Source organism: Stigmatopora nigra, chromosome 10 (assembly GCF_051989575.1).
Source record: "Stigmatopora nigra isolate UIUO_SnigA chromosome 10, RoL_Snig_1.1, whole genome shotgun sequence".
NCBI classification, from domain to species: Eukaryota; Metazoa; Chordata; class Actinopteri; order Syngnathiformes; family Syngnathidae; genus Stigmatopora; species Stigmatopora nigra.
In genome coordinates, this window is record NC_135517.1 from 1,151,747 (window position 1) to 1,172,660 (window position 20,914).

The window sequence follows — 20,914 nt, forward strand, 5'->3', positions numbered from 1 at the left end:
TGTATAGTAAGGCTTTTTTCTTCAAAAAAACGACATAGTATAGTAAGGCTTTTTATCGCAAAAAAACGACATAGTATAGTAAGGCTTTTTATCGCAAAAAAACGACATAGTATAGTAAGGCTTTTTATCGCAAAAAACAACATAGTATAGTAAGGCTTTTTATCGCAAAAAAACGACATAGTATAGTAAGGCTTTTTATCGCAAAAAACGACATAGTATAGTGAGGCTTTTTATCGCAAAAAACGACATAGTATAGTAAGGCTTTTTATCACAAAAAAACGACATAGTATAGTAAGGCTTTTTTTCGCAAAAAAACGACATAGTATAGTAAGGCTTTTTATCGCAAAAAAAAGACATAGTATAGTAAGGCTTTTTATCGCAAAAAAACGACATAGTATAGTAAGGCTTTTTATCGCAAAAAAACGACATAGTATAGTAAGGCTTTTTTTTCTTCAAAAACGACATAGTATAGTAAGGCTTTTTATTGCAAAAAAACGACATAGTATAGTAAGGCTTTTTTCTTCAAAAAAACGACATAGTATAGTAAGGCTTTTTATCGCAAAAAACGACATAGTATAGTAAGGCTTTTTTCTTCAAAAAAACGACATAGTATAGTAAGGCTTTTTATTGTCAAAAACGACATAGTATAGTAAGGCTTTTTATCACCAAAAACGACATAGTATAGTAAGGCTTTTTATCGCAAAAAACGACATAGTATAGTAAGGCTTTTTATCGCAAAAAACGACATAGTATAGTAAGGCTTTTATCGCAAAAAAATGACATAGTATAGTAAGGCTTTTTTCTTAAAAAAAAACGACATAGTATAGTAAGGCTTTTTATCGCAAAAAACGACATAGTATAGTAAGGTTTTTTTCTTCAAAAAAACAACATAGTATAGTAAGGCTTTTTATCGCAAAAAGCGACATAGTATAGTAAGGCTTTTTATCGCAAATAAACGACATAGTATAGTAAGGCTTTTTATCGCAAAAAAACGACATAGTATAGTAAGGCTTTTTATCGCAAAAAAACGACATAGTATAGTAAGGCTTTTTATCGCAAAAAAACGACATAGTATAGTAAGGCTTTTTATCGCAAAAAAATGACATAGTATAGTAAGGCTTTTTTCTTAAAAAAAAAACGACATAGTATAGTAAGGCTTTTTATCGCAAAAAACGACATAGTATAGTAAGGTTTTTTTCTTCAAAAAAACAACATAGTATAGTAAGGCGTTTTATCGCAAAGAACGACATAGTATAGTAAGGCTTTTTATCGCAAAAAACGACATAGTATAGTAAGGCTTTTTATCGCAAAAAACGACATAGTATAGTAAGGCTTTTTATCGCAAAAAAATGACATAGTATAGTAAGGCTTTTTTCTTAAAAAAAAAACGACATAGTATAGTAAGGCTTTTTATCGCAAAAAACGACATGGTATAGTAAGGTTTTTTTCTTCAAAAAAACAACATAGTATAGTAAGGCTTTTTATCGCAAAAAGCGACATAGTATAGTAAGGCTTTTTATCGCAAATAAACGACATAGTATAGTAAGGCTTTTTATCGCAAAAAAACGACATAGTATAGTAAGGCTTTTTATCGCAAAAAAACGACATAGTATAATAAGGCTTTTTATCGCAAAAAAACGACATAGTATAGTAAGGCTTTTTATCGCAAAAAAACGACATAGTATAGCAAGGCTTTTTATCGCCAAAAACAACATAGTGTAGTAAGGCTTTATTCATAAAAAAAACAACATAGTATAGGAAGGCTTTATTCATAAAAAAAACGACCACGTATAGGAAGGCTTTATTCATAAAAAACGATGATGTATAGTAAGGCTACTTTTCATTAAAAAAAACACAATGTACAACAAGGCTTTTTTTCCCAGTACAACATTTCTTTATTTCACCCCAAAGTATCATTTTACATATTTAAAAGTTGAATATCTTCAACAGATGAAATCATTACGCAAGTCAAACACTGTGAAATAACGAGCAGCTGAAGATGACAAGGAAGGAGATGAGCGGGATGGCGACGCAGCCTTCAAAACGCACGGCTGCGCTCTGAATCATCCTTGTTTGTGCGTGCGGCCATGCAAGCGGCTGAGTTTCTTGACGTGACGTGGCGTGGGTGGGTGGTGGTGGATGTCACTTTCTGCTTTCACTTGTTAGTCATGATCCACCAGGAGGCTGCAGGCACCCAAAAAAGAACAAAAAACAAAGTCACAGATAGTTACAGCCACCCGTAATTGCTTTTTCTCCACTGTCCTTGGGTTAATTAAACCGCCTGTTTTGAGCATAGTATAGTAAGGCTTTATTTCTTTGAAAAAGGACATAATATAATAAGGCTTTTTGCTTAAAAAAACGACATAGTATAGTAAGGCTTTTTTTCTCAAAAAACGACAAAGTATAGTAAGGCTTTTTTTCTTAAAAAACGACATAGTATAGTAAGGCTTTTTGCTTCAAAAAAATGACATAGTATAGTAAGGCTTTATTTCTTTAAAAAACGACATAGTATAATAAGGCTTTTTGCTTAAAAAAACGACATTGTATAATAAGGCTTTTTGCTTAAAAAATGACATAGTATAGTAAGGCTTTAATTCTTAAAAAACGACATAGTATAGTAAGGCTTTTTTTCTTAAAAAACTACATAGTATAGTCAGGTTTTTTTTCTTAAAAAACGACATAGTATAGTAAGGCGTTTTTTCTTTAAAAAACGACAAAGTTTGGAAAATGTATAATATTTGGAACATGTTTGCTGGTACTTGGATTTGAACCCAGGACCTCAGAGATGGAAGACTGACGACTTAACCACTAGGCCACCACCCTATGAGATTAAGCAGTAGTACTTGTACTTTTATCTCTTTCATTTACCTGAATAATATTTGGAAAATATTTGCAGGTACTGGGATTTGAACCCAGGACCTCAGAGATGGAAGACTGACGACTTAACCACTAGGCCACCACCCTGTGAGATTAAGCAGTAGTACTTGTACTTTTATCTCTTACATTTACCTGAATAATATTTGGAAAATGTTTGCAGGTACTGGGATTTGAACCCAGGACCTCAGAGATGGAAGACTGACGACTTAACCACTAGGCCACCACCCTGTGAGATTAAGCAGTAGTACTTGTACTTTTATCTCTTTCATTTACCTGAATAATATTTGGAAAATGTTTGCAGGTACTGGGATTTGAACCCAGGACCACATATGTGGGAGACTGATGACTTATCCACTGGGCCACCATTCTACATTTAAATAATAGTATGTGTTGTTTTGTCTCTTTTCACTCCCAGATCATACTTAGTACTTTATTGTACCTTCAAGTAGGAAAAATTAGGTAAGCAGAGTAAACCAGGATTTGAACCCAGGTCCACAGAGGTGGGAGGCGAATTATTTATCCACTTGGCCACAGGATCCCAAAAGTAAATAATAGTATTTGTTTTGTCTGTTACAATTATTAGTATAGTAAGGCTTTTTTCTTTAAAAAAAAACGACATAGTATAGTAAGGCGTTTTTTTTGTAAAAAAAAATGACATAGTATAGTAAGGCTCTTTTTCATTTAAAAAAACGACATAGTATAGCCTCTACTTAGTTTTGAACTTGGAAATAAATTCACGTCAGTGGATTACAGATTTTATATGTAAAGTGTCTTTAGTTAGGAAAATACTTTGGTAAGCTATTAATTCCAGAAGTAGAAGTACCACTGAATATCTTACCTTTGATTTGGGAGCGGCGGGTGACGGCGTTCGGGTGGTTTTTGGTGGCCGGGGGACCAAAGTTTGGGTTGCTGGATTCCAGCTGTGCCCTGTTGTGATTGACAGGGAAAGAAATGATTGACACAATGATATAAATGTAACAGTGAGACTTTAAAATATAAGTTTTTTTTATGTAAGAGTCAAAATACTTTGAATATTGAATCAATACTTATTGGCTGTTCCATTGGATTGGACACCTATTGCCATTAAGTCCAGTTCTAATGGATTGGATGTGTACGTTTACTCTTGTATTTGTTATTTTAAAAGTACTATCTATTCGCCAAGCTAATAAATGTACTGGCAAAAACTAAAATATTCCAGTTCTTTAGAAGCCCACACATTAGAATTTCAAGGCTATCAACGTTCATTTCTTGACGACAAAGCAGTGTGACATTCACTAACGCCGGCCTTGATGATTCATATTTAAAACCCGTGTGTAGCTTTTTGTATTAAAAAAAAATCCAATGATGTGAAAAGCACAAAGACGTCAAAGTCCATTCCGAGATCTAACATAAAGAAAAATCCATTCTGTATGTGGTGTCCAGCCAATTAGAGTCCAATCTGATTGAACTGGAATTGTAGGCAGAGAAATAATAAATTGAAAGAAAAGCTGGCGGTGGTGGTGGTGGTGGAAGTCATTATACCAGGCTGCTACGATAATTAGCGACCTAGCGACGAGTATCTTTTCTCTTCAAAAGAACACCTGATTTTGTGATTCTGCCCATACCGAGTCCAGTTTTAATCGCGTCCAATCTATTTGAAGCGTGAGGTTTGAACAATGATTAATTTGCTGTCACTCCTCCCACATCAAATGAAATGGACAGCGGGCAGCATGAATGATAGGCAATTAGTTTAAAAAATAAAATGTGTTCTTCCTCTGGCGAAATTATTTATCACTAGTGGATGTCCAATCCATTTATAGTGGGAGGGTGGCAGCAATTGAGGTACCCAAACGTCCGGGTCGACCAAACGTCCGGGCGATCAAACGTCCGGGCGACCAAACGTCCGGCGCGACCAAACGTCCGGGCGACCAAACGTCCGGCGCGACCAAACGTCCGGCGCGACCAAACGTCCGGCGCGACCAAACGTCCGGGCGACCAAACGTCCGGGCGACCAAACGTCCGGGCGACCAAACGTCCGGGCGACCAAACGTCCGGGCGACCAAACGTCTGGGCGACCAAACGTTTTGCGACGTTTTTGTAACGGGCCCAAGAGGTGACAACACTATAAAAAAATATTATTATTTATCATATTTTTATGTGGGTGTTGATACTGACAAAGTGGGGGTGCTTTGCTGATCCAGGGCCTCCACGGCGCATTCCACGGAACTCAACAACGACAGCAGCTGAGCGGACATCTCTCTCAGAAGAAAACGGGTGACAAACTGACCCACCAAACTGGAGTCGCCGTATTCCTAAAAAAAAAGCAAAGTTTTAGGACAAAATTGTTCATTTTATGGCAACAGTTTTAACCATTTGCATACAACGAACTTAAATTTCACACCATAATCCAAGACATATTTGCAAATATATGAACAATAAATACTGATATTCAAATGTTATCCTGCTTTTTTAAAGGGTATATCTTTATAATTTTGGTATATTATAACATTCTGGTCTTTCAACAAAAGTACTTGGCACAAATACTGATCAATAATGACAACATAGTTTAATCCAAGATATCCAATATCCATTATTTTGATCGTGGTTGTAATATCCGGCTGTCAAAAATATTTTACTTTATTTTTACGATAACGTCTATTTATGGTGATTTTAAGTACGTCAGTTAATCTTAAAATATGGAACCTGTTATCAATATTACTCCATGTGATAATTACTATTATTAGTGTGAATAAGATGGTCCTTGAATGCAACATTTTCAATTTTTTTTCTCAATATCCAAATCATACCTCTTTAGTCTTATACATGGTCTTCAGAATTACTTCATTCAACTTCTCCACAGCTGAGAGGACATTGACAAACTCGCCCAAGTGCTGAGAAAAATAATCTATGAGAAGGAAACAAACATGCCTAAATAAAATATACATAAATATTCATTCAGAAAACCAAATTGTCTTCATTTAGAGAAAGTTTTCTTAACCGAGCCGTTCTGTACTCACAATTAGGCAAAAATACAAAGAAAACTAACCTGACAGCTTGTCAGTGTCCAAATTGCTGTAAAAAAGGGGGAAGAAATATTCCAAAATTAGAATTCGGAAAATGACGTTTTGACTATTAGGCTAGTTTTGCTGCAAGTTGTATTGAATGACGTTTTTTTCAGTACAAACCAATGCTGGTTACTTATACAAGCCTTAAAAATACAAATGCACTTATATAAAGCTTTAATATACTTATATAGGCCTGAAAAATAAATTATAATAGAAAATATAGCACTGAATCAACTTACGAACAAATTCAACTTATGAACATTTAATTTTGTACTTATTTTGTACGAATGTCAACTTACTCGTTCTGTCGGCCGTCGATGGAATAGAAAAGCTCCCTCAGTTGCGGCGTTGTCAGGACGCCGTCGGCGAAGTAGGCGTTAAACTCTTTGAATGACAGCTTGCCGTCATCTGAGGAGAACAAAAAAACAGCTTGAGTCACCGCCTGATCGTTACCGGACATTTGGTCTCCGGTCTTTTGGTTGCCGGTCAAATGTACTTAGATATTAAACACAGTACTTAGATATTAAACACAGTTCTTAGATATTAAACACAGTACTTAGATATTAAACACAGTACTTAGATATTAAACACAGTTCTTAGATATTAAACACAGTACTCAAATATTAAACACAGTACTTAGATATTAAACACAGTACTCAAATATTAAACAGTACTTAGATATTAAACAGTTCTTAGATATTAAACTCAGTACTTAGATATTAAACTCAGTACTTAGATATTAAACACAGTACTTAGATATTAAACTCAGTACTTAGATATTAAACACAGTACTTAGATATTAAACACAGTACTTAGATATTAAACACAGTACTTAGATATTAAACACAGTACTTAGATATTAAACACAGTACTTAGATATTAAACAGAGTACTTAGATATTAAACACAGTACTTAGATATTAAACACAGTACTTAGATAGTAAACACAGTTCTTAGATATTAAAACACAGTACTTAGATATGAAACAGTACTTAGATATGAAACAGTACTTAGATATTAAACAGTACTTAGATATTAAAGAGTACTTAGATATTAAACAGTACTTAGATATTAAAGAGTACTTAGATATTAAACAGTACTTAGATACTAAACAGTACTTAGATACTAAACAGTACTTAGATATTGAACAGTACTTAGATATTAAACAGTACTTAGATATTAAACAGTACTTAGATATTAAACACAGTTCTTACATATTAAACACAGTACTTAGATGTTAAACAGTACTTAGATATTAAACACAGTACTTAGATATTAAACAGTAATTAGATATGAAACAGCACTTAGATATTAAACTCTCTCTCATGAATATAATTTTGAGAGCTGATTTCAACAGCAAACTCTCTATTTGACTGGCGACCAAATGTCTGGCGACCAAACGTCTGAGCACTCCGCCTGATATTTGAAATTTGAAGGCGTGTGAACAAAGACGAAGAAATATTCCTTGTCTTCTGGCACTGTCACCATAACGCATGGTTGCGTTTCTGTCCAAAATCACCCCAATATTTTGACAACCAGAGAGTGTTGTTTTGCCTATTGTTAGCACATTTTGGAAAGGAGACTTCCCAATTATCCACTCGCTTTGACATAAAATAAGCCAATGAGCCGGAAGGTGTCATCTACAAAGGTGCCGCAACAACAGCATGTTCTGCTTGGGCTTGTCTGGGTTTTCTACAGGTGTTATATATCGTCAGATGTCAGGCAAGAGAGAAAAATGTGTTTGAATCAGTTTCACTACGGAAAATATATTCATATAGTCACGATATCTTATTTGCGTTCCAAGCAGACATCTCTGCAGTCTGTGGAAATTTACAGGACGGATTTATGCGGACTATAGAAGGGACTTGAAAAGAGGTGACTTACAACACAACCCGCGCCAGTTCCACTGCGTTATAAAGCTCAGTCAATTTCACAGCTTTGAATCATAATTATGAAGTGAAAATGTGTCCGTTGTTATTATTCAACATCAGATCTTCACTCACCATTTTTATCCGCCCGGCGGAAAATCTGGAAATGAGAAAGGAGACAATTGATCAAAAATAGAGCACTTGCGTGTTATAAAACATGACTACCGTATTCTCCGGACTATAAGTCAGTTAGGCTGGGTCGCGACTTATTATTATTTTTATTTTTATTATAAATTATTAGTTAATACTGATCAACTGTTTAAAAAATATACGATATAGGTGGAAGGATTTTCAACTATGATTTTTTTTTACATATACACACTTATACACATATATACATAAATACACATGTATACACATGCATACATATATACATATACACATGTATACATATATACATATACACATGTATACATATATACATATACACATGTATACACATGGATACATATATACATATACACATGTATACACATGTATACATATATACATATATACATATACACATGTATACACATGTATACATATATACATATACACATGTATACATATACACATGTATACATATACACATGTATACACATGTATACATATATACACATGTATACATATATACACATGTATACATATAAACATATATACACATGTATACATATATACACATGTACACATGTATACATATATACACATGTACACATGTATACATATATACACATGTACACATGTATACATATATACACATGTACACATGTATACATATATACACATGTATACATGTATACATATATACACATGTATACATATATACACATGTATACATATATACACATGTATACATATATACACATGTATACATATATACACATGTATACATATATACACATGTATACATATATACACATGTATACATATATACACATGTATACATCTATACATATATACACATGCATACATATATACATGTATACATATATATATATAGTTATTTCAAAAGTGTGCATTTTTAAAACAAAAAGAGAAATAATACAATCAGAAATGAGCTAATGTCAGCTAAAAAATTAAATTCATCTGAAATAAATGCAAGATTGTCAGCGCACACCAAAAAACGCCCCCCATTTTTGTGACGGCCTGAGAAACAAAAACTCATTTTAACGCAGCGTCGCGTATTCCTGCAGGGAAAAGACAATCAAAAGTAACAATTGTGATGAATGCCGCACTCACATCATGAAGAACGCTCAGCCCTCGGCTGTTGCTGAGCTGCTGCTGCAATTGTTGTTGTTGTTTTTGTTGTTGTTGAGAGCAAACATGCTTGCGTTTGGCTGACTGTAGACACATGGTGATTATCTCCGTGCAGGACAACATGCTTTCCGCTCTAAAAGAGAAATCACAACTGAATCGGGGAGGCTGTGGATGTGGGAGACGTGCTCCGAGGTTTTGTGTCAGGTGAGCAGGTGAGAAACAACTTTCAAGGGAGAGCGACCTCTGCTGGAGACGCCTGGATTGGCTGGTTTGAAAAAGGAGTAAATCCATTGAATTGAATTAAATGCTTTAATCTTTACAGTATAATGAGATTTAAAGCTTCACCATAAATTGCACAAATAAATAATCAATCAATATGTAGTCAACAACGTAAAGTAGTCAACAACGGAAAGTGGTCAACAACGTAAAGTAGTCAACAACGTAAAGTAGTCAACAACGTAAAGTGGTCAACAACGTAAAGTAGTCAACAACGTAAAGTAGTCAACAACGTAAAGTAGTCAACAGCGTAAAGTAGTCAAAAATGTAAAGTAGTTAATAACGTAGAGTAGTCAAAAAAGTATAGTCAACAACGTAGAGTAGTCAACAACGTAAAGGAGTCAAGAACGTAAAGCAGGCAACAACGTAAAGCAGGCAACAACGTAAAGCAGGCAACAACGTAAAGCAGGCAACAACGTAAAGCAGGCAACAACGTAAAGCAGTCAACAACGTAAAGTAGTCAACAAAGTAAAGTAGTCAACAAAGTAAAGTAGTCAACAACGTAAAGTAGTCAACAACGTAAAGTAGTCAACAAAGTAAAGTAGTCAACAACGTAAAGTAGTCAACAACGTAAAACAGTCAACAACGCAAATAAGTAATTCACATGAAGAAGTGGTCACATAAATAAGTAGGTACAAAGTGGTACAAGCGAATACATCTTTGTTTTAGGATTATAATTATACTACCATTATATAAACCCACAGATATTAATACATATCTTACCTTAATAGTCTGTCATTGTGAGTTGCAATGCCTTTATGACCAACAAAAATAAACAACTTTTGTCCAACACCCCAACCTGGCGGACAAAAGGGGGAGTACAACAACATAATATGAAGATTCGTCTTGCCCAAACTTGCGTTGTGACGTTTCTAGACCAAAAGTGAAACTACTTTTGATTCAGTTTTTCGCTTATGAGTGGCAGCAGATTGGCTTCGTTATTAAAAACCTTGAATGTTTTTATTGCTCTTTTAATCTAAACTTATTATAACTTTTTTTTAACTTGACATTTGGATATTAAGAAGTCATGTTTTGTGTTCCCTAAATTAAATTCCAGCATGTCGTCGACGGGAATGCCATCGGATGCCATTTTAGAAGAAGGTAGGAATTTTATCTTATTGTATTAAATTAAAACGATTTTTTCCCCCTGACACTTGTTTACAATCTAATTTTAAAAAAATGAAGTTATAATGAGTTTCAAAGTACTACTTATTCTAATAATACTTAATACACAGTTTAATCCTGTAGAAATTTTGGGGGCTTTTTGATTTTTAATCAATGTCAGTGCTAACCAAACTTTGCATACTTAATTTGACTACATTAATTTCAACGTTATTATTTTTTTAAATGTTTTGGTTACAGCGGAGGACCTGACAAAACGTTTAAGTGAAGCGCTGAGTTCTGGAAATGAAGAAGAATCGGTCACTTTGACCCGGAAGCTATGCCGGCTCTCCTTGCCAGTGTGTGTTAGCATCGAAAAACTGGTATACCCTCAGGACCAAATTAGGTGAGTCCTAAACATGGCCGTGGGGGTCAAAAATATGGATGAAGTGCAAGAACCAGGGCCAGTTCTTACCATAGGCAATGTGGGGGACCGCTCAGGGTGCAATCTATGTGGGGGCACACAAGGGGAGCTCAATTATTTGGATTAAAATCCCTGAACATTGTTTTTTTATAGATCTAAATCAATGATTATTTTAGCTTTTTTTATATATACTTTTAGATTTTATAAAATTATTTTTGAACTAAAAACAGAAAAAAATGATTAAAAAATGACAATTATTGATTTTAAAAGGGAGAAAATCAGGAAATTTAATATACATCTATACCAGGGGTGGGCAAACTTTTGGGCACGGGGGCTAGATTGACTTTAAAAATTTGACAGATGGGTCGGGTCAGCACAAGATAGGATACATATAAAAAAGTGCATCCGTTAATAGTACATATGAAACATAAACAGGAAAAAAGGATTAAAGTATTAACATACTCATTACTCAGCATTAAAGTCAAAAGTATAAAGTAAAGTAAGTAAAGGAATGTATTAAGAAATATTCAAGATGGCGCCATCTTGGGAATAAAAATAAAAATAAATAAGTCAGGAGATTAAACCACTAGTCCATCGGGCGGCTCTATTTAATAAATGTAAACATTAAAATATATTTTTACATATTAAAACATTCCCTGCGAAATTGATTGGACGCCAACCCGTCAAAAAACAACTGGCAGGGAGGGCGCATCTCGGCCAGAGGAAGAACAAAATATTATTTTGTGACTTCATTGGTTGCCACGGACAATATTAGAGGTTGGTAGGTTAGTTAGCGACCAATCTTTGGTAACAAAAATCTGAATTTATGTTCTAGGCTGAGTGTAAGTGTGGAGACCTCACAATCGGAAACCCCCATGCCACTGACGGTTGTAGTTTCACGTGGAATGACGATCTCTCAACTCAAGGATGAGGTGTGGCGAATTAGCATGCTAAGTTTGACGCTATTTGCAGCGTAGACAAAGTCAAAAAGAGTTTGTTTGTGATTTTTCTCGTACCAGTTCAACGAGGAATATGGCTTCCCTCAGGAACTACAGCACTGGGTGATCGGGAAATACCTGGCACGTGACGACGATACGCTGTTTAGACGAGGTATTCACAGCCATGGCGACCAGGCCTTCCTGTTTATCCAGTCCTCCGAGGGTCAGAGACCTGTCGAGCGCCAGGAGAGCGGAGAAAACCACCACCTAGAGGGCAAGTATAGCAATTGCAGAACTAGAGAGGATTGCAAGACCTGATGCAGAAAATTTGCTAGCTAAATTTGGTTTAGGGAAAAATCTAAAAGACTAAAGTAGGCGTTCTAACCGGTCGCAGGGGACAAATTGGCGGCCCGTTTAAGTAAGTCATGTGTTGGCTTTAAGGTTTTAATATAAAATTCAAATTTTCCATTAAGATTAGCGATTAGAGATGTAGAGAGAATAACTAGTGTTCTTCCTAACGACAAAAAAGTAAACAAAAAAATATATATATATAAATATAAATATTTTTTCTCAGTTTATTTTTTAGTTAAAAAATTAAGACAACATTTATTTAAAAATATATAAATATAGATTTGTATTTTGTTTTTTTATTGTAAATAAAAAAATTCATACTATTTCCTTTTTAATGAAAAACAAGTGAAAAAAATTACTGTATTTTCACGTATATAAGGCGCACCACTTTATAAGGCGCACCGTCAATGAATGACACATTTTACTTGATTTTGTCTATATATAAAGCACACTGGATTATAAGGCGCCCCCTGTCTATTTTAGAGAAAATTTAACTTTTAAGTGTGCCTTATGGTAGTGAAAACACGGTAATTGAAGTATTTCACTTTTTTATTTATTTTAAGAAATCCCAAATATATTTTAGTGAAAATTTTGACTTTCCCTTTTATTTTCCAATGAAAATAAATAAAAAAAATGATACACTAGGTTTCCTTTTAAATTAAAACAGACTTAAAACATAAAAAGTCATATTGAAAAATTTAAAAAATTGAGTTAAGAGCCTCCAAAAAAATTGCCAAATTTTATCACCTACAAACTATTTAGCGACATTGCGTATGACACCGTAAAAACCCGAATAAAAACGAGTTAGCCACCCATTTTTGACCGACAACTCACAGCTATGTCTACTCTGATCTCACAGATTCTCAAGAGTCGTTTACCGTAATTCCTGATGAAAACATTGAATTGTACTCGGAAGTGGTACCAACTCCTCCTCCTCCAGCTCCTCCTTCACCTCCACATACTCTTCCCAGACGCCAGGTCAGCATTTCACCCGATTCCCAACCACTTCAACTGCACCTAAAACGTAACACATCCATTATGGTTATTCTCAGTCTGGCTGGGTGTGCCTCAAGTGTACATTTGTCAACGCGCCGACCCGACCCGGGTGCGAGGTGTGCAGCGACGACAGGCCGGAGTCTTACCGCGTCCCGCCGGCCCACAATCCCATGGGGGAGGAGGCGGTCCGGATTCGTCGGGAGGAAGCGTCCACGTTACTTTTCAAGAGGGTGAAGACGTCTATCAAATCCGGTTCTGTTTTGCGGTGTGGATTTTGGTGGCCATGTAGTTTAAGAGTAGAATGTTAAAAATATATATATATATATATATATATATATGTACAGAAATACATTGACGTAGGAGAAATTTTGACATGAAAAACAACATGAAATTTGGTAGGTGTCTTTTCTAAATACACAAAAATAATGTAAAAAAGACAGGTAACATTTAAATAATAATAATAATCATAATAATAATAATCATGATTATGATTACATGATCATAAGAATCATAATCATAAGATTCATAATCATAAGAATCATAATCATAATCACAAGAATCATAATCACAAGAATCATAATCATAAAAATCATAATCATAAGAATCATAATCATTAGAATCATAATCATAAGAATCATAATCATAAGAATCATAATCATAAGAATCATAATCATTAGAATCATAATCAGAAGAATGATAAGAATCATAATCATGTGATCATAATCATGCGATCATAATCATGTGATCATAATCATGTGATCATAATCCTGTCATCATAATCATGTGATCATGATGTGATCATAATAATAATGATAATAATCATAATAATGATAATAATACTAAAAATACTAATACTACTACTAATAATAATAATTCGAGAAAAATACTTGAATGTGACTACAAAGATTTAGAAAATAATAATAAATAAGAAAATAATAGAAAAATATTTTGGCCTCGATTTAGTTCATTAACATCTTCCTTCAACTTCAACTCAAGATGGCTATGCTCCCAAATTAAAATGAGAATAACATGTTAGCTCTACCATTTTTCCCCTTTTTATTGATTTTTTTTTGTGTCCTATTTTTTTGTCTCTAAGTGGGAGAGCTCTCAAATGACCCAAAGCTCAACCTTACCGGCATCATTCCAACAATCGCCATGGGCTCTTCTCTACAACCTTAATCAGCTTCCAGAAAACAATGACGAAAACTAATCCAACAACCAGCTTCATCCATCTTCTTTAAAGGACACCAAAAACCTGTACTTTGCCTCCTTTTACGTTTATTAGCATTCTCTTGTACAGTACAACTTGACACTATAAGAATATATTTATGAAACATAAACCCGAAAAAAAGGCTAGTGCAACATGAATAACGTTGGCAAACACCCCCAAAAATGCAGGATTTTCGGTCCAGTGTTTTTAAACATTAACGTAAAACTGAAAACTTTGTGGACTAAATGACGTATGCTAAGGCGACAAGAGCTAACGACTTTAATAAATAAAATTCTCCAAGTGTGCCGAGTCTGCCCCTAGTGGTAAAAACTAGGCGGCGTTATATAAATATCAAGAACAATATACAATTAGAAACGTCTTTGTTATGGTGATGCTACTAAGAGAATGTCGCATAACAATGTGATTACTTGGTCGAGTTTTTGGGCGGTTTTAAAACCGGTTTTCCTTTTCACGTCTGAAGGAATGTGGAAAAAAAATGGAGCTGTAAATAAGAGACGGGTGTGACACGTTACTTACGACAAATTAGGATTGAAATAATCCTTCATTTTGGTCTTTGTCCTGATATCAAAAACCTCCTAAATGTAAATAACGCGTCTAAAGTGGCAGAAAAAGGCCATCTAAGTTTTTAACTCATAATGAGTAGACTAAGAAATTGTTAGTTCTGGTGTATGGTAATCACCCAGATTTTGAATTTGGGTTTAATCCCCATCTAGAAATGTTTTAAATACAGTAGTTTTTTGTGCTTTTGAAAAAAAAAACTTAAAATGCCACAAAATGGCGCAAAACACTGCCGAGATGTGAAAAGAGAAGCTCACAAACTTCCCAGTTCAAACAGATTGGACATTTGTCACCACCAATGGCAGTGAAGAGTCTTTTTTTATGTTCAGTAAGAAAAGAAAAGTCGCTAAGTGAGTCGAGGACTAGAATTTTGAAAAATCGTAATGTGGCGCCATCTTGTGGAATGAAAAAAGCAACTACAACGTTGAAGCGCCTCGGCAAGCGGGGTAGATTACCGTAACTATCTTTGTAAGGACTAAGATTTTGAAAAATCGTAATTTGGCGCCATCTGGTGGAATGAAAAGGCAACTACAACGTTGAAGCGCCTCAGCTAGCGAGGGGAAGATTACCGTAACGATCTTTGTGAGGGGGAGTGTTAAAAGGAAAAAGGTAACTGACTGGTCCTGGTGTCTCACGGAAAGAGGTCCAACTTGGGGGCCCACTCCAGGGCGGTGTTGACCACCGCCAGGGCCGCCGCCCCCAGAGCCACCGTCAGGCCCATGACCGCCAAACGTACAAAACGCCGCGTCACGGAGGGCCGGGCCACCGCCGAGCGTTCGGGAGTTTCCTGCTGCTTCCGACGTCGCCGGAGAACCGAGTCGGGTCGCTGTTGCGTCGAGGCCAAGTCGAAGTCCTTGAAGGTGGTGGTGGCCATGCTTTAGATAGGGAGGGATTAATTAGGCTCGGTGCTATGGTTACTTAGCGGCGGTATGTATACCCATCGTGCCAGGCGGCCTCTCTGGCCAGTTCGGATGGGGGGAACTGGACGAACAAGTCCCCCGCTCGGCTGATGAGGGTCTCGTAGGGTAGATCCTGAGGGATCTGGGACAGCAGGTGATGGACCATCGCCATGTCGCATTCGCACTCCAGAACTTCGTCTTCTCGGTGGAGTACGATCTGCGGAAGGTAAAATAAGAAATTGTAAAATTCAACTATTTTAGGGGTATTTTAAGGGTGCGGCTTATACGCAAGTGCGACTTATATGCGAGAAAACACAGTAATTGAGATTCTTTCCATCCGAGATCTGTAACCAGCAAGTTCCAGTTGAGTCCAGGAGGACACCACTCACCACAGCAGCAAAGTAAATGGGCATAAGCGGGTGGCATGCCAGGAAGAAGTCGTACAACCGTACTACGTGGCGGAAGTCTGACAGGACGTGACCGAACCAGGTGATGAGCCAGCTGAGGGCAAAAACTGTGCCCACCTCGGCCCTGGAAACCAAAACATTCTTTTAGCAAGGAGGCCTGAATAGGAGTGACATTGAAACTTTCCCTTACTGTTGCATGAAATCGTGCACTTCGGGGTTAACCCTCTCGATGATGGGCATCAGGTAGTTGAGGATGTGCTTGGTGTTGTCCATGGTGGGGTCCATGAAGTCCCTGGACCCAAAGACACAAAGCAGGGGCACAAAATACATTTTATTTAGCGTTTTATATGTATATTTTTCCTCAATTTTGAAATAAATTACCTATTCCCATACCTATTCCCATTCCTATTCCCATACCTATACCCATACCTATACCTGAGGTGATGGGTGGAGAGTTTTTCCACAAGAGCCGTGGCCAAGCGCTCGCCCAAGACCAGTAGAAAGGTGACCACGATGTCGTGGTAGCCTTGGTAGTAGTGCAACTGAGGATTCCGCTTCAGCACGCGGAGAATAATGTCTATGAGTTCCTCCTGGAGACCCTCACGCTGCTCATCCGGCATACCTGGACCGAAGCAGAAGGACAATCCGGTAAACTGACTCAAGTCGATACATAGCAGAAAGTAAATGATAGAGGATTCTATCATTTCATTGGTGGACTCACCTGGAGGGAACCTTCGTAGTGAGCGTTGGACGTCCAATAGCACCTGGTTGTAGTCCTTGTTGTTGTCTCGTTCCACTATATCTGCATGGAGACAATGTCTCGTCATGTATGCGTACTATTTTCGTTTGAATGGCGTGCACGTTACCTGGCTCCTGATCCAAAATGTTGGGCGGGACGTTGAGGAGGCGTGGCCACACCTGGCAGCGTATTTCGTCCGTAAGCAGGCCACCTTCGCTAATGGCCATCCTTCTGAGGGCCGCCACGTCAGCTGGACTCGCCTGCAGGGCCTGCGCGATGTCGGCTTTCTTCCTCTGCCGCTTCTCTGATAAAACACGGTACACGATTGTATACCATTTTTGTTTCAGAAAGATGCTTTTGGCTTAAGACTTTCATCTGAGGTCAAGATATGAGCATGCCTGGTAGATTCTCCTGCTGTGTTTTGGGGGCGGTTCGATGTCGCAGGCGCATGAAGATGACACCAAAGATGAGGAACATGACAAAAGGTATGAATAAAAAATTCCAAGCCTCAGTCATGGCTTTAAGAATACATCCAACTTCTTTTTTCCAACACCGGAAAATAGTCATTGCTGAGATTTAGGGAACCAACCAAAATAAAAGTACTATAATGATGGAATGAATTCGAAATCGCCTTTTCGGAGAAAAGGAATTGTGGAAAATATATTCTGTAACTGCACTTAATTTATCTCGTTCTTAAATTAATTCTATGAATTGCGATTCACCAGACATATTTGTTCAATTAATATTGTACAATCCCATAAAGACGGGGATTTGATAGTTTATCATGAAGTGCACAAAATGCTAATATACAAGAGTTCGTAGCAGCGCACGAAGATGACGTCACGTGCGATGTCACGGAACTTAGTTTTGACGTTAACATTAAAAAAACAGCGCGTCTTTACTTGGACGTGCGCAGTTAGAAGTAAGGTTATTGATTTATAAAACAAGCTGATGCTTATCGAAAAGTATACAAAACCACAACACCGTTAATGAATAGACTCAGCTAATGTTTGCTAACTTACCGTCACTCTGGTTTCCATTTACAAGTGACGAGGCGGTGGCAATTCTGGAAGTCTTCATGATTACTCTTATTGTTAAATGTAGAGTTTTTTTCAGACAGGCATACTTTTCACGTTGACTCCTGAGACCTTGTGCAAGACTTAATCTTTCGGGGATGCCATCTGCTCAGTTAGCACCGAAGCCTATTAGGCTAGCTCGGCCCGCACCCACAAGGTTTGTCGTATTGAGTCCGCGGCTACACCACGTTAAGCGTCCGCGTTATCTCACGCATCTCCTTCGCCGACATTAACATTTCTCCCAACTTGGCCATCATTAGTCAGGCTGTAGGATGATAGTTGTCGTGATGAAACCAGTGACGTTACATGTTTGTTTTGACGGCCAGGAAGACCGGTAGCAAAATGATACGTCACCACCGAAGGCAGCTTTCACGCATGCGCAAACAGAAAGGCGGGATTTGAAAACAAAAAACTTTATTCAAATTTTTGTCATCTTTAAACATTGTATATTTGGACAAAATACTCACTAATATGTGAAATTATATGAGTACCAAAATTTGAATAAGTATATTAATAAATGAATAGAAAGAGAACTAAATGAGTAAGAAAAGGAAAATTTAAAGGTGTATTAAGTATTTGTTGTGGTTATTTGTGCACTTCCCTATCTATTTATGTTGTTGACTACTATTATGTTTACTACGTGTTTATTTAGTATTCTCTTTTTATTGTTATTGTTTTTCAATGACAAACATTCAAATTAATACATAGTCAACAAATAATCAAAAATAAATACAGAATAAATAAATAAGTAGTAAACATAATAAGTAGCCAACAACATAAATAATTAGGGATTGTATTCGGTTTAATGATGGAGTGGTTGGGGTTTTATCCCAGAAGTGACCAGCAGATGGAAACAAAGGACTTGAGTGAGAATTAAGGTGAGCAACTGGCTGAACACGCTCCAAATAATATCCATCCAATATCACCAGACATTTTTTCAAGATATTTTCGCGATTTATTTCTACACGTCCAAAAAGTTCCTCGATAGACACAAAACACCGTATTTCCTGGTGTATTGGGGTATTATTCTTCAGAGTTTGGCTGAAATGTGGAAACCAAAAGGTTGTTTGTTTAATCTGGAACACGTGTTAAAAGATTCCACATTTAGCCTGTTATTCTCTATTTTACAATAGTTAGTATCTGTTTTTGATCAAATCAAAAATTGCCCTCCACAGCTCATACTAGGTTTTCCCCCAGAAAAAAACGCAATGTAGTGAAGCCGTGATATTCGAGGGATTACTGTACTTTTTTGCAAGCAAATGTATTTAAAAATGAAATTAAAAAACCCAACATATCCCCAGGCTGCTTCTCCAGAAAGGACATTTTGTATCTTAAAATGACTTTTTTTCTCAATCAATGTACTTTATACCCAAACAAAATAAACAATGCTATCGTAACAATGGCGTCTGCTTTTCGCTAGCCTACCAAAGCCCCAAAAAAATTGGTGATTTGCAAGGTTTTCGGGGGCAGCGCACTTTGACAAGTGTTCAAATTGGGCCAATTTTAAACGGGGTTGTCACTGGCTTCGGTATTTATGGCTTTTAAGCGGGAGACAGTTGCACGGGAGAACCTCCGTGGAAAAAGGGCAATTTCCTATGAACTGGACGCTCTCGTCCATCATGTCGGATAGTTTTAACGCCATTATTGCTCCAGTTGCGGCTAGTGCAGAGCAACAGTTTATTTGAAACAAGTGTTTCCACGTGGGCAGCACAGTGGATAAGTGGTTAGCAAGTGGGGCTTGCAGGTCAGGGTTGGTGGGTTCAAACCCGGGCCAGTCCTCACTGTTTGGAGTTTGTGTGTTATCCCAGGGCTTGTGTAAGTTTTTTTCTGGGTACTCCTGTTTTGCCCTTATCGCAAAAACATGCATGTTAGGCTAGCTGGCTAACATGCTAAACTGCTCTTAGCTACGATCCACAATCTATGGCTGAAGTTAGCTGGGATAGGCTCCAGCACCCCTTGCGAGCCTTGTTAGGATGAAAAAAATGAGATGGGTGTATTTTTTTTTGATTTTAATTTAGGGGGAAATGTAATTTTTTTACTTTTTAATATTTTTGATTTAAATGGCTCAGAAGCTCGATCATGTAAACAAGCTCTCGTTTATTATTTAAAAGCCAAATATGCTTCCTTTGATTTGGATATTTTCGGCGTTCAATATATGCCATGTGATCTGCGGTTTTATTTCATAATTTATGAATTAGAAATTTTCATAGATGACACTGTGCAATGTTTTATTTACATTTGGGAGTTTTTTTGTCGATTAAAGTTTCATGCTACTATAATAAAGGTTTAAACCTGGTTACGTTTTTGTTCCCCGTTTAAATTTAGTTATTCCGGGCAAAAAGGGAGATCAGGGACCGCCCACTTTTCTGGTTGTGACATCACAACCAGAATTTATGCTTTTTTTCCAGATTTTTGCAAACAAGATCATACAAAGCCTATTGGTAGCGTGCTAATGAGTAGGTAGCGTGCTAACAAGTGGTTAGCATAGCATCCTCACTGTCTTGGGGTCCTGGGTTTGAATCCAGGTTCTGTCTGGACTTTTCATGTCCATCCCGGGTCTTTGTAGGTTTTTTCCGGGTACTCCGCTTTCCTCCCACTTCCCAAAAACATACATGCTATGCTAATTGTATGCTAAAATAGCCCCTAAGTATGAGTGTGATTGGTTGTTTGTCTCCATGAGGCCAACACACAAAATAATATTTCCAAATGGACTGAAAATATTTTGAACTTTTGACCCAAAAAAATGAAATCGACTAGTCATCTACAAAATTTCTTTTGTTATAATAAATGTTTTTTCTTGCAGTAACGCGGGCAGAGGACAGGTCGAGAAA

The 20,914-nt window shown here is 36.8% G+C and overlaps 3 protein-coding genes across 5 annotated transcripts; 1 reads left to right on the forward strand and 2 right to left on the reverse strand.

Moving 5' to 3' along the window:
- Positions 1 to 1,885: 1,885 nt before the first annotated feature.
- LOC144203411 (N-terminal EF-hand calcium-binding protein 1-like) lies at positions 1,886 to 13,425 on the reverse strand. Of its 2 annotated transcripts, XM_077726823.1 has the most exons (12): positions 13,320 to 13,425; positions 13,056 to 13,194; positions 11,965 to 12,093; positions 10,087 to 10,162; positions 9,070 to 9,220; positions 7,924 to 7,948; positions 6,221 to 6,329; positions 5,903 to 5,928; positions 5,664 to 5,761; positions 5,032 to 5,168; positions 3,716 to 3,804; positions 1,886 to 2,184 (listed from the first exon to the last, which is right to left on the reverse strand). In XM_077726823.1, the coding sequence occupies exons 5-12, from the start codon at positions 9,208 to 9,210 to the stop codon at positions 2,156 to 2,158; spliced, it is 654 nt and encodes a 217-aa protein (XP_077582949.1). In that variant the 5' UTR covers positions 9,211 to 9,220; positions 10,087 to 10,162; positions 11,965 to 12,093; positions 13,056 to 13,194; positions 13,320 to 13,425; the 3' UTR covers positions 1,886 to 2,155. The 2 variants fall into 2 exon arrangements, with proteins under 2 accessions (XP_077582949.1, XP_077582950.1); XM_077726824.1 differs by lacking the exon at positions 10,087 to 10,162.
- On the forward strand, positions 10,252 to 15,237 carry LOC144203410 (ranBP-type and C3HC4-type zinc finger-containing protein 1-like). Of its 2 annotated transcripts, none has more exons than XM_077726822.1 (7): positions 10,252 to 10,464; positions 10,726 to 10,870; positions 11,724 to 11,820; positions 11,935 to 12,100; positions 13,037 to 13,155; positions 13,230 to 13,403; positions 14,270 to 15,237. In XM_077726822.1, the coding sequence occupies exons 1-7, from the start codon at positions 10,422 to 10,424 to the stop codon at positions 14,381 to 14,383; spliced, it is 858 nt and encodes a 285-aa protein (XP_077582948.1). In that variant the 5' UTR covers positions 10,252 to 10,421; the 3' UTR covers positions 14,384 to 15,237. The 2 variants fall into 2 exon arrangements, with proteins under 2 accessions (XP_077582948.1, XP_077582947.1); XM_077726821.1 differs by having other exon boundaries at positions 11,908 to 12,100; positions 14,270 to 15,234.
- Positions 14,432 to 18,445, reverse strand: tbc1d20 (TBC1 domain family, member 20). The gene is made up of 8 exons (XM_077726820.1): positions 18,030 to 18,445; positions 17,135 to 17,311; positions 16,990 to 17,070; positions 16,704 to 16,890; positions 16,459 to 16,560; positions 16,251 to 16,392; positions 15,900 to 16,078; positions 14,432 to 15,837 (listed from the first exon to the last, which is right to left on the reverse strand). Exons 1-8 carry the CDS (start codon positions 18,085 to 18,087, stop codon positions 15,594 to 15,596), a joined length of 1,170 nt encoding a protein of 389 aa, XP_077582946.1. The 5' UTR covers positions 18,088 to 18,445; the 3' UTR covers positions 14,432 to 15,593.
- Positions 18,446 to 20,914: the final 2,469 nt, after the last annotated feature.

What these genes read in the sequence shown, in the direction of transcription:
- tbc1d20 (XM_077726820.1), bottom strand. Translation starts at nt 18,087, where the DNA reads ATGAAGACTTCCAGAATTGCCACCGCCTCGTCACTTGTAAATGGAAAC. An exon ending in AAATGGAAACCAGAGTGACG is followed by an intron (nt 17,312 to 18,029) that starts GTAAGTTAGCAA and finishes GTGTTTTATCAG; the next exon opens with AGAAGCGGCAGAGGAAGAAA. An exon ending in GAGGCCGCCTGGCACGATGG is followed by an intron (nt 15,838 to 15,899) that starts GTATACATACCG and finishes CCCTATCTAAAG; the next exon opens with CATGGCCACCACCACCTTCA.
- LOC144203410 (XM_077726821.1), top strand. Translation starts at nt 10,422, where the DNA reads ATGTCGTCGACGGGAATGCCATCGGATGCCATTTTAGAAGAAG. An exon ending in AGAAAACCACCACCTAGAGG is followed by an intron (nt 12,101 to 13,036) that starts GCAAGTATAGCA and finishes CTGATCTCACAG; the next exon opens with ATTCTCAAGAGTCGTTTACC. An exon ending in CCACGTTACTTTTCAAGAGG is followed by an intron (nt 13,404 to 14,269) that starts GTGAAGACGTCT and finishes TTTGTCTCTAAG; the next exon opens with TGGGAGAGCTCTCAAATGAC.
- LOC144203411 (XM_077726824.1), bottom strand. Translation starts at nt 9,210, where the DNA reads ATGTTGTCCTGCACGGAGATAATCACCATGTGTCTACAGTCAGCCAAA. An exon ending in ATCGACGGCCGACAGAACGA is followed by an intron (nt 5,929 to 6,220) that starts GTAAGTTGACAT and finishes CCTTTTTTACAG; the next exon opens with CAATTTGGACACTGACAAGC. An exon ending in CCGCCGCTCCCAAATCAAAG is followed by an intron (nt 2,185 to 3,715) that starts GTAAGATATTCA and finishes GGGTGCCTGCAG; the next exon opens with CCTCCTGGTGGATCATGACT.